This window comes from Tarenaya hassleriana, unplaced genomic scaffold (assembly GCF_000463585.1).
Source record: "Tarenaya hassleriana unplaced genomic scaffold, ASM46358v1 Cleome32, whole genome shotgun sequence".
In the NCBI taxonomy this organism is placed as follows: Eukaryota; Viridiplantae; Streptophyta; class Magnoliopsida; order Brassicales; family Cleomaceae; genus Tarenaya; species Tarenaya hassleriana.
This window is the reverse complement of record NW_010966372.1, coordinates 379,405-391,699: the sequence shown is the minus strand read 5'-3', so window position 1 is coordinate 391,699 and position 12,295 is coordinate 379,405. Positions and strand designations below refer to the sequence as shown.

General features: G+C 40.3%; 2 protein-coding genes and 2 pseudogenes across 4 annotated transcripts; 2 read left to right on the top strand and 2 right to left on the bottom strand.

Annotated features, from left to right (window-relative positions):
- Window positions 1–1,830, top strand: part of LOC104821154 — a 2,267-nt pseudogene extending 437 nt beyond the window's left edge.
- Window positions 1,831–3,029: 1,199 nt separating this feature from the next.
- On the bottom strand, window positions 3,030–4,585 carry LOC104820826 (RING-H2 finger protein ATL52-like). Its single transcript, XM_010551443.2, has one exon. The coding sequence runs from the start codon at window positions 4,220–4,222 to the stop codon at window positions 3,119–3,121; it is 1,104 nt and encodes a 367-aa protein (XP_010549745.1). The 5' UTR covers window positions 4,223–4,585; the 3' UTR covers window positions 3,030–3,118.
- A 331-nt stretch (window positions 4,586–4,916) lies between these two features.
- On the bottom strand, window positions 4,917–11,498 carry LOC104820824. Of its 3 annotated transcripts, none has more exons than XM_010551439.2 (20): window positions 11,338–11,495; window positions 10,192–10,389; window positions 10,026–10,107; window positions 9,866–9,943; window positions 9,710–9,769; window positions 9,473–9,577; window positions 9,276–9,386; window positions 8,997–9,038; window positions 8,395–8,502; window positions 8,099–8,283; window positions 7,641–7,768; window positions 7,460–7,566; window positions 7,316–7,358; window positions 7,146–7,237; window positions 6,619–6,667; window positions 6,118–6,188; window positions 5,870–5,989; window positions 5,670–5,755; window positions 5,489–5,534; window positions 4,917–5,118 (listed from the first exon to the last, which is right to left on the bottom strand). In XM_010551439.2, the coding sequence occupies exons 2-20, from the start codon at window positions 10,224–10,226 to the stop codon at window positions 5,089–5,091; spliced, it is 1,578 nt and encodes a 525-aa protein (XP_010549741.1). In that variant the 5' UTR covers window positions 10,227–10,389; window positions 11,338–11,495; the 3' UTR covers window positions 4,917–5,088. The 3 variants fall into 3 exon arrangements, with proteins under 3 accessions (XP_010549741.1, XP_010549742.1, XP_010549743.1); XM_010551440.2 differs by having other exon boundaries at window positions 10,192–10,296; XM_010551441.2 differs by lacking the exons at window positions 4,917–5,118; window positions 5,489–5,534 and having other exon boundaries at window positions 5,698–5,790; window positions 11,338–11,498.
- A 481-nt stretch (window positions 11,499–11,979) lies between these two features.
- LOC104820823 overlaps window positions 11,980–12,295 on the top strand; it is a 2,286-nt pseudogene continuing 1,970 nt past the window's right edge.

Genomic DNA, 12,295 nt, shown 5'->3' with positions numbered 1-12,295 from the left:
GGAGCAAAAACTCAGCAACATAGGCCACGGCTCGTCCGTACGTTTTCCTATAATCCACAAGGTCGAGCCTTCGTCTCCTGTTCCCATCTCAGGAGAAACCCTTTGGTTCTTCTGCAGTACCCGTCTCGTCGACCGTCGTAAGAAACATCAAACGGAACAGTATAAACCATGTTTTGTTTTGTCGCCGCCTTCACGGGTGGCGGCGCCGTCGATTTACGGCGGGGGGGCAAACAGGGTTTGTGGGTTTGGTGACGCGCGTAGTCGCGGTCATGGATTTAGTAGCAGAGCCTCTCACGTAAATGATGCTGGGTCGAATAATCAGCCTCTAATTGAGTCCATGGAGAAAAAGGTGCGTGATTGATTTTCCCCCCTTCTTCATCGGTTCTTCAGTCTTGTTAAACTAGATTCTGGGTCTTGTTTCTCGGTTCTGATTGTGCTGAATTTTGGAGAAATTAAGGGATTGGATACGACCAAATTCAGAGCTTTCATTACTGCTCGAATCTTCATGCTTTTGTCCAAAATCTCAGCTTTGAAGCTTTTAGTGGTTAACCTATCTCTGCTTAGGTATTTGATTAGATTGAAGAGCAATCTTCAAAAGCTAGGGTTCATTCCTCATTTGAGTAATCTTATGAAACTTAGCCCGACTCAGCATTGCGCTTGCGAACGATATATTTGGTGCATTGGTGGGTTTACTTGATTGCATTATGGTTTTCCCTCATATCAGAGCCATTAGTGGCACGATCTTCACATCTTCTCGCGACCTTAAGCAGTTGTCATTCGGTTTTCTTTTGGGGTTTAGGACACGCTTAAAGTTGTGGCCGCATTGCATTCTGTGATCTTTGATATCACGACTATTTGGGACGGCTGAAGTCTCCGGTATCTGGCTGTGGTGGCACAAAATCTTGATCAAGAGCGAGACACAAGCTTGGTTTCTTGATTTTGTATAGATGGAAATTAAAGTCCTTTCGTTGATGCTCTACCACTGCTTCTAATCTTTAACTTATGTGTATACATATTCTTACTTGTACATACATATACATACTGACACCTTCTATCTATGCTCCACGAATGCCATTCCATGTGGGGGTTTATCTGGGCAGAACTGGTTATTGAAACTAGGAGGAAGCATAGGGTAAAGGGTCTTTGACCGGGACATATTATGCATCTGATTCTCGTTAGGTCTTAAGCTACCGTCATCGAATATGGTGTTATTGCAGAGATGTTATTTCACTCGGTTTTATTACGCAGATCAAGGAAGAGTTGAGTGCAGAATCTGTCTGTAAAGGATATGTCGGGAGACGGACGTCATGTATGGTATAAGCCCTCGATACCATCTTTTTAGCTCTTATTCTCTTGTCCACGATATCGACTTATTCACCGTGACGTCTATTTTTTTTTTTTTTTTTTGGGGGGGTTTTTTATTTTGGTAGCATCGATGTGGTGTCTTCGGCTTTTGAGGGACAATCAACAGTGAACAGGCAGAGGATGGTTTACAAAGCCATCTGGGCGGAGCTTCAGAGCGTAGTTCATGTCGTCGATCATCTTCGGCTTTTGAGGGACAATCAACAGTGAACAGGCAGAGGATGGTTTACAAAGCCATCTGGGCGGAGCTTCAGAGCGTAGTTCATGTCGTCGATCAGATGACGACAAAGACTCCTTCCGAGGCTTGATCTCGGAAGTGAGGTAACCTAATGTTTTGGCCGGAATCAGTAGTTTCTGTGATATTCTTTCTTCTGTCGGACGGAACTTCCGAACAGCAATAAGAGTTAACAGATTTATTTGGTGGATTTGCGTAAAAGTTTCTGCTGATTTCTCAGTTCTGTTCTGTTCTGATGTTCCTTTTGTAGTTTCTTCTCTGTTTCTTTGCATTGTAATTCGCTGAACCAGAGAATAGGAAACAAGAAGAAAGCCTTTCCCCGACACAAAATCAAGAATTATATATATATATATATATATATATATATATTCATGCAGATTCATCAAAAGAAGCAGTGTGAAGTGAAACTAATAACCTAAGACACCGAAGAACAGCTATGGTGTTGCCTGCGCAATCTCTCGAGATAAGTTCCTTCCCCATGGAAGAATGACGTTACTTGTCCCACACGTCACCAGATTTGATGCATTTCTTGCAACCCAAGAAACTTGCATCCAAAAACATCCCAATGGATCACTGTGTTAATCCCTGTATGGTGCATTCGTTGTCGATAATCCCAATGGGGTTTTGTCGCAATCCCCAGAAAAATCCGAACACTTCTGGTCTCGATCATCATCATCATCAACATTACTCTCATGATCACCTTCTTCACCTCCTCCTCTCACGATCAGTCTACCGTTTTCTTCTTCATCCCCAACATGATGCGCTTGTCTCGTTACTTGACATTCCCGATCATCGTCACGCTCCCGAATTGCACGTGCTTCTCGCCACCCATCTCCGAGCTGTAATCCGCCGCTGACGTGGCATTTTCCGACATGGTGTTGCTGTCCTTGTTGTTGCCAATCTGGGGATCGACATGCGTAACAGTCCTTCCCAGTTCCCGTGGAATCTGGTCGGCTCAGGGCCTGATTACGGACGCGTAGAGATAGCCCAAGAGCCAGAAGAGCCATGGAACTCCGACGAGGATCATACCCGCTTGAAGAAACAGAGGATTCGGATCCGGAAGAAAAAGGTAGAGGCCGAGAAATACTCCGCCGGAGACGATGCATGCGAGAAACAGAGCAGTCACGACGTAGACTCTCGAATCGCCCTTTCTCCGATCCGTTCCGCCGGAGGAAAAAAAAATCCTCCAAATTACGAAATTATTTCACAACAAAATGCAAAATACTCGGGCTTTAGGCCCATATGTATAATCCCTGAGCTTTGGGGAGATGTTTTTTTACCTTGGGAGATATAATTGGGCCTTGGCCCATTGAATTTCCCAATTAACAAAAAAAATTTCCATCTTTCGTAAGAAAATGATAATATCTAGGATGCAAACTCTCTTATTTTATGCCACGTCACAATTAATAAATTCGAATAAAAACAAATGAATGAGTTTAGCCAATTTATTTTTCTTCTCCCTTTTATTTACATTTTCCTGAAAATAAAAATCCCTTCATTTCCCCTCTTAAATTTCACCGCTTAATTGGGTAAACGGTGGATCCCGTTGAAACGGAACTTCTCCATTGCCATCGAACTCCGTGCCAGAAAATTCGAAACGCCGTCTCTCTGACTTGCCGTCGCCGCCTTCCCGGCATCCTCCTCCTCTCTCCGCCGTGAAGTTCCGATACCACCGGATTCTTCGTCTTCCTCCTCGTCTTCAGTCTCCCGCAGTATATCGGCGATCAAAACCACATTGCCTGAGTTCAGTGACACCGATCTCTGAATCTGCTGCGTTTCTTCTTCTCCTCTCGTCCTAACACCATCCCTCGACTCTCTCTCTGACCGTTTCGGCGGTGATGAGACGCGATTATTCTCGTTCCGAGATACGGACTCCAGATCGATGACAACCACCACGGGATCGCTGTTCTGTTGTTGGTGATTAGCCGTAGAATTGTCCATCTCCACGCTTCCTCCGCTGCGATTGCCGGAAACAACGGCGATCAGGTGGCCGGCGGACGGTTGGTCGGCTACTGTGACGTCGGCGGAGGGGGTAGTGGCGTTAACGGCGGTGAGATTGGCGCGGCAGAGAGGGCAGTTTGAGTGAGATTTCAACCAGGTGTCGATGCAAGGGACATGAAAGGCGTGATTGCATTTTGGCAGCAACCTCAAGCTCTCATCCTCCTGGAATTCGCTCAGGCAAACAGAGCAAGCAGAGCAATCGACGAGTCCATCGCTCTTCCTGTACTTGTAAACCTGAATCGATTTAATCAGAGCCTCGTCGAGACCATCCACCGCAACCTCCGGAGAACCGTACCCCTGCCAGTTGTCTCCGGCGGCGGCGGGGAAGGAGGAGATGTCACGATCGGTGTGGGATGAGAATCCGTGGCGGCGGCAGAACTTGGAGATGAGAGTGTAGTAGCTGACGAAAATGAAGGCAATGGAGAGGATTCCGACGAGAGCGATGAGAAAAGGGGAGAAATGGGCGGAGGAGGAGTCATCGGTATTGCCGAGGAAGAAGGAAGGAGGAGGATTGAAGATGACGTAGCACCACTGAGGGCAGTAGACGTTGCAGATTCCTTGGGAGCAATCACTGTAGGAGTCATACGGAACCCATGATGGATTATGGCTTTCCACATAACCCATTGATGCTGTTGCTGTTGTTGCAGAGAAGGAGAGAGAGAGAGAGAGAGAGAGATGTGAAGGTGAAGAAGTCTCTCTCTCTCTGGTAAGCCCGTAATTATTATTGGTCTGAATCTGAGCCGATTAATATACTTAGGGAAATAATTAGTTAAGATTCGTAAAATTGTTAATTTGGTATTTTGGTTATGTAATATTTTGCTGGGCAGTGGTTATAAGGGGGAAAAAAGAACGAATAGAGGGAGAGGCTACAAAAGGTAGATAATTTGTGTTGCTCTTTATTCTTTAGATTGTCTCTTCAGATTCTTTCCTTTTCAAGTGTTACAGATAAGGGACTACATCATTCCATTGATGTTATAATATATGCCATTAAAAGACAATCACATTTATTTTAGTAAATAAGATTTATTATATATATATATATATAATCATAAGCAACCTCGAAAACTCAAAATCCCCTGTAATAGTTTAGGAATTTAAGTTTGATGTGTAAAAAAAAATAATGGATTTGTGATCATTCATACATTTCGAGTCTTTAGAGGGAAGGAATTTGAATTTATAAAGTATAAGAAAAAAACTAAATTTAATTAATTGATGAAGTAAAGTGTAAGAAAATTGGATTTAGGACACAGGAGTTGGAGGAATCTTAATTATACAAGTGTGTTCTGATGTATCGGGTCACGTGGTTGCAATTCCAATATCTCAATCTTTTTTTTTATTAAATAGTTGAGAAAAAAAAAAGAAAGATTTCAAATGAATCAGCTGCTTGAGTCCAAACTCTTGCGTGTGTATATATATATATATATATATATGTGATCTCATTGTAATAAAATAAAGATCTGAAACTGAAATTGGGTTATGATGCGTGTCTCTCACCGTCCTTTTCTCCGTTCGTCCAATGCCTGCCCCAAGAAAATCTCTTTGTTATCTAATAATAACAATAACAATAACAATAATAATAATAATGTGCAAATTTAAAATTAATTGTAACCAAATTTAATTGCTAAATAGACAAAGAGACGAAAAGGGACAAGAAAACACACCTAAGAAAAAAAAAACCAAGTAGGGATCACTAAATGATAAAGGGATTGATTGAGATGGGCTATTTGGATGTAATTAATGCAATGCAGAGCGTAGAATCTCATGCCCATTCACTATAAGGCGTTTATTTCATAGAGACATATAGAAAAGATTATAAAGAAGAGATAACAATTTAAATTTTTTGTTTTTTGGCAGAAAGAGAAGCACCACCGTTATTGTAGAACACATTACCTTGCTTTGGAACATCCTCATGGTCAGAACAAGAGTATCGCGCATTCTGTAAACCAGATAATATAAATACACGCAGAAGGTACGTTAAGATATATACATGATATATGTATATATAAACGAGTGTGGAGCAAAAACTCAGCAACATAACTCGTGTTCGAAGTGAGAGCGGAGAGACACTCACCGGACGTTGAATGTGCTGATTGGATGAGAGGATCCATCAGAACTTATCAGAACGAACTGCGTCGAGAACCCACACGGTACTTTGATCTGTTTCATCACCAAATTGTTGTGACATCTCCTGTCTTCTTAAACAGAAATCTTAATGTACCCGAAAGATCAACTCTAGAGAGTACTCATAATTAACAATGGCGGAAAACTTACGAGGAGATCCTTCGAATATTTCTCCGAGATCACCAGACTCTCTGTGTTACTTTTCGTGATCTGGTAATTGGATCTTTTCAAAGTCAAGCTCGCTGGCTCCCAATTCTCCGAAGAATCCATCTGTAGAAAAAGGAAAACGTAGTCCGGAACTCAAAATCTCAAACTGAGGGGAATCGAAAAAGTGTATAAACATCCCAGACAATAAAAGGTAGATCTATAACCCCCCCCCCCCTAAAGGCCCAACTTACCAGAAGTTGCACACTAAATGTTGCTTGACCTCGGGATATAAACATGTCGATTTCTGTTTGCATCTCTGTATCTGCAATGATGCTCGTCATATTTGTTATTCAATGACCGTGGGAAACACAAGGAGAAGAAAAAGAGCACATAGCACTATCCCGGATGTTACTAGCTGAAAGTACGAACCTTTAATTTAATCTATCCATGTAGAAGAAATGACGCAGATTTAAACAGCCAAAGAAAATGGAAATGCCAGGATGAAAGGAAGAACCAGTTCCCAGAGCACCTCTAAGTTGAAATATGACCGACGAAATTCTTATCTGTCTATTTAGTTCATGGAAAAAACAATATGTTTTCCATCAAAACCGAAATCTGTGTCATTCAATTCCATCCTACAGGAAAATAAATCATTTTCCAGACATGTTTTTATAAAAAATGATGCAGAGAGGATTCAAGAGATGAAAGTATTTGGTGCTACGAGAATCAGGTTAGAGACATTTGGTACATACCACATCTAATTTTGCTATGATCATTAGCAAAATGCCTCACCAGATCTCCCTGAAAAGACATAAATGTACGAAAATAAAGTTAAAAGCAACAACAACCTATACAATAAGATAAGAAAATTGCAGCCTTTGGTTGTTGAGATAAACATAAATCAAGCATGAAAGAACTTCAAGGTGGAGCCAATTAGTCAAAACTGAAACAAAAGATCCGAATGGAAGACCACAGATATAATTCTCGCTTAGCTTGATTCAAACAATGAGCCAACTGCCATCACGTTCTTGCAGAGAAGATGTAGCATATGTACAGGTTCTTTTACATTTATTGAAATCCAAAACATAAAATCTATTGGATAAGTGGAAGGATCGGATGTAATGATATCTTTCTGGAAAAAATTACGTTAAATCTCCACCAGGATAAAACTAGCACAACTTAATAAAATAGATCAAGGAAAAACATAGATGTTTTTCATCGATGACAAGACAGAACATATAGATGTTATAATGACAAAAAAAAACTCGTAGTCATGTACCTGACGACCTTGGTCATCCATTGGAATGCATTCCACAGCAATCAATTTATCAACATCATCTGCTGTGACAACGTACTCCGGATTCGTGGCTCCTGAAATTTAAAGAACATCTACCATTTAGTAAACCCAGTATAAATTGCAAAGATCAAAAGACCACACTCAAATCTTACCCTCAATGTACTGCCTCGTGCCATCTTCGAGATGACGTACCCACTTTCATGAAGAGAAAAATTAAAAACTAGTCATTCGACTGTCACATATGTAAAACCTGTAGCGGGACTTTTGTAATGTGAACGAATTTTTTGAAGATTCACCTGAAACATACAGAGAGTAGTCCCTCGTACTGGAAATCCACATCCAAGAATTTTTTCCCCAGGAGTTGCATCACCAATTATCTGGAATCCCTCAATTCCCGGCCCCTCTGCTTCCAATAAACACAATAAGATTCTACACAGCTACTGAACTTGCTAAAGTCAATGAAGAAACTGATAAGACCTTCATAAAAATGAGATGCAACATCTTCATTCCCACTGGAAGGGTCATGCATGGAGTCCTCCATATCTCCTGTCCTCTCCCTCCTGGTATCTTTTCTTGCTACACTATTGAAAGTATGTCCTAAATCCCTGTGAAGAGATAAACCATGCGAAGATCGAAGATGAAATGTCTCTACTTATGAGAAAGCAAAACAGTAAGCACTCGTAAATAAGAATGATGTTGATTAAAATTAAGAAGATGAAAGCTTTCAGAGAACATGGATGTGACAAAGCTCTAGTGAAATTTGAAAGTTGGCATTTCAGACAACATGCTGAGAGCTAAAAGCTGAAAGTGGTATCAGTAGACTCTCATATATTTTATCTTTATGCAAAAAAAATAAATCACAACCGGTGAAGAATGTTTAATATCTCTTCATAGCAATTTTTCATAATGCTAGAACAGTGAAAAACAATGCCAACCTTTTCGAATGTTGTAAGATTTCTTGAGATCCCCCAGCAGCGAATGGTTGGCGCATCTGTCCATTAAACGTCAAATTTGCTACATCTTCCACATGGTTTTGATATGAGTATCTCATCATGTCATCCATCGGTGTCAAAAGTTGTTCACTAACCCTTCGATCATTAACAGAAATACCAACATGACCCTGTACAAGGGAGTACAAAAATATAGAAAGATATGGAAGATTGATAACAGAAGCATTTCACAGAGCATGGAAGCAATGATAGTAATTTTGCAAATTACTTGCTAATACTACCGTGGATCCATAGAGAACTTGGCCTTTTGAAATTCCAGAATCACGGTTACCAAGAAACTCTGTTTCGGGATGAATTTCCGCCAAAGAAGTTAATTCTCTGATCCTATCCTGGCACAGAAGTACGTCAGATCATGCTGAACAAAAAGACCATAAAGAGGCTTTGCATTCCTGAAGAAGTCCAAGTCAACTAATTTGACCTAGATGCAGGCAAAAAATACACAGAAAAATTGTGTAATACTGTAGCACTTTGAGAAACAAAGTGTTGATGGGCATTTTATATCAGAAAATCAGTACGCAAGAGATAGGGGGCATGTCGCCAAAAGTCGGCCACTTTTTTGCAGCATGTCATCCTTCATACCATGAATTTTGCACGTAGTTAAGCCAAAAAGGTTGATATAGTAAAATGCACCCAAAATAAAAGCATAAAAAAGAGAGAAATCAGCAAGTTTTCAACATTTCTGAAACAAGTTTCTTGCAAGTGCAAATACAAATACAAAATTCTGCATTCATTACATGATAAGCATTTGAAAAGAAAAAAACGTGATGGTGATTTAGAAATATTATTCCTGTTGACGCATAAAACCAAAGGACAGAAAACTCACATTAGAAGCCTTAATCTTCCACTGCAACTGATCGTGCAAGTGCTGCATATGATGAAGAAAGTAAGTATCTCAAACAAAAGTGAAACTTCACCACCTTCACTAAGACCACTATTCGATATATCCATTTTTTTTATGTCAGGAACAATTTTCACATTATGTCTGAAAAATATCGAGGCAAAACAAAACAGATAGCGCATCAAGAATGAAAGCTCCAGCCATTTTTGTATGGATTCTTTAGCTTGTGAGACAGAAAAGTTAAGAGTTATCCAGAGCCGATACCTTTATGCTGTTGGATATAGCAGTTGCATTAGCAACACGAGGCCAAACACCATATTCAGCTAATAGCCCAAGCATGGATGTCATAAAAACATACCTCTCATCCTCTGCAGCCTGAAAAAAGAACGTAAAATAAGTAATCACAAGAATACCTTCAAATCATGTGCCAACTTCAAATGCTGAAAACATGGATAAAATACCTTCAAATCATGTGCCAACTTCAAATTTTCTTCAAGATCACCTTTTCTACGAGCCAATTCGTTCAAAGCAGATGTGACAGCTTCATTTTGCTTCTCATCAATTGCCTGGAGCGGAAGAACTGTTAGTCATACATATACAGTCTAAGACGATCAATTCCAGTCCATCTTCATATAAAGAATTTATCAGGGCTACCAAGGAAGCAGGTGAAACTATTTTCTTCAAAAGGATAGACAAACCATTCGGAGGTCGGCACATTTTCTCTCTAATGCGTATTTCTCATTGAGCAGCTGCATATCCTGTTACCAGCGGATGTCATTCAGTCAAAAACAATGGGCACTAGAAGTTCAAATGAAAACTTGTGTTTGAGCATGAAGTATTTAGAGATGTTATACCTTTAAACAAGCAGCAGCGATTTGTTCATGGAGATTTTGAATCTCCTCCTCCTGTGATCTCGCTTGAGAATAAAGTGCCTGTTTTTAAGCTCATTTCATTGACTATACTAGTTGCTTCAAGAATCGGAATAGGATGCTTAAATGAGACAAGAAACACTACCATGGCATCAGGATGTTGAACAAATTTGGTATTAACGTCATCTTTTAGTTCCCTCGAAGCGAGACCCTTTTCAGATTCATGCCTACAGACAGATAGAGAATAACACTCAAAAACCACAACAAACGGCGATTTCGGAGGAGATAACTGACAGAGGTAAAGGCAATACCTATCTACTGGATCAGAACTATTATTCTCAACCATCTCATTTAAGCTCAAGAGCCAAGCTGTGACTTGAAGACATTGGGTTGCAGCGGTTTCTTCTCTGTAATATCTGAGCACAATATCGACAAGCACTTCCACTTTGACAACGGCAGTTTTTCACGTCACTTCATTTTCTATTCTCATGTAAGTTTGCCAACCAGAACTGCTAATTCATATAAGCATTTCAGACACATAGCATCAACAGAGACATATTACTGAATATATATGTATGTATATGTACGTATGATGAGATACATAATGCTGCTAAAAATTAAATTTCATAACAAATTTGGAAAGAGGCATTTTTTCCAGGTGAACTGCACCACATTAAACCAAACAGATAAAAGAACAGGAGGTCTGGACAACAACTCCAACTTAATTTATCCTCTAAAACATTTGCTTTGATGAGGAACAAGTGAAATCACAAGAGCTCAAGAACATCCAGATAGTTACCACACTTAAAGCAAGATTCCAAGATCATCTAAAGATATCAAATTTATTCCGGGCTAGTGATGCTGTTTCTCTTCCCAGAAAGCAATGCTTGCCCAAATCGAAGCCTACAAGAAGTATAGAAAAACTGCAACTCCATGTAACAATTGAACTTTCCCGGTGGATTCCAGAAGATTCTCAAAGTGGGGGAAAACCGAACTCAACTTTTGACTGCTGATTATTCCTACTTTAGTGCTACACAGATGGATAGATTCAAAGCGATCCTAAACACGAGTTTCTACTTCACCGACAACTTGTAGAATCACGAAGAGGAATAAGCAAGTGGCCACACGACCGATTGAATTCAAAAGTTGTAAAAGGTTATAAAGAGGAAATCGATTCGATATGCAGAGAAAGTGATCACCGTTAGCAAAATACGCGAAGAACTAACTGTCGAGTGTGTGTTCGGCTGCTGAGAAATTCTTTACGGAGAAAACCCAAATCAAGAACAGAAAAGATTCGAATTCGAGAGAGAACTCCGACGCGAATCGGGAAAATTGAATCTGAATTAACGACAATCCACAAATCGAAAGGAAAGTAAACGAGGTTTCTCTCGGCGAAAAAGAAATTTCCAGAGCAGTAGAGAAGAAGACGAAGAAGAAGGAATCCGACATGACTGTACCTGAGAAAGTCTGGAAGGGCGTGAAAAATACTCCGACCGAGGATTCTGATTCGGTCGACTGTGAGCTTCGGATGTTTGTAGAGATCCAAAGACGAAGGGAAGTTTTTGCGCTGACGAAGAAAAGTCAAGGCGCAAATGCGCTGGAGCGCTTCCGTACCGCACCACCTGAAATTCGGAACTTTCCATTTCTGTAACTTTTGCTAAATTTGTGATTTCACCGCTCAAGTTTTATTTGTTGAATGCTTGATCCCTTTTCTTTTGTCTTCTAACAAAAAAAAATGTCTGCCTATTTTGCTTTTTACCAAACCGTTATAATATATCCGTTGCCACATTAATGAAAAGTAACAAACCCTAAATGCCAGCTAATTATTACCACATATTAGATATTATAATATATATATATATATATATGTATGTATGTGTACACTTGTAAAAAGCCTGAGAAATATGTTGCCAACATGATGAGGGGAAAAGCAGGTTCAAAAGAGATAAATATGTGGGCAAAATGTAAATATTAGAAACTTTAGAGGCGATTTTATATATATGTAACATTTTAGGGGTGGAAATGCTTTAACAGAAAAACTAAAATTATGTATAAGACGTCCATACTTGCCATTTTTTCTTCCGTTCCCGACCCACCGGCGAAGTCGGAGAGTCTCTCCGTCAACTGAATCTCCGGTGAGATAACGTGAACCTAAACTCGGATCACATAGAAATGTCAGTCAGAAGGATTCTGAATCAGAGAGTGAACTTTCTCCGCTCGTGAAAGGAGTATATGAAGAAATGTCGCAGCAAATCGGCGGCAACAGTGGCAGCAATATTCTTCCGTTGAGCGAAGTTTACTGGTCTCTCGTTAACAAAGCGGACAAGAAGTTCTCCAAGATCCGGGACTTGCCGTTCTACGAACGCAGCAGGTACAATTCATCTCTGGGTTATTGATCGCTTCCCCCCCCCCCCC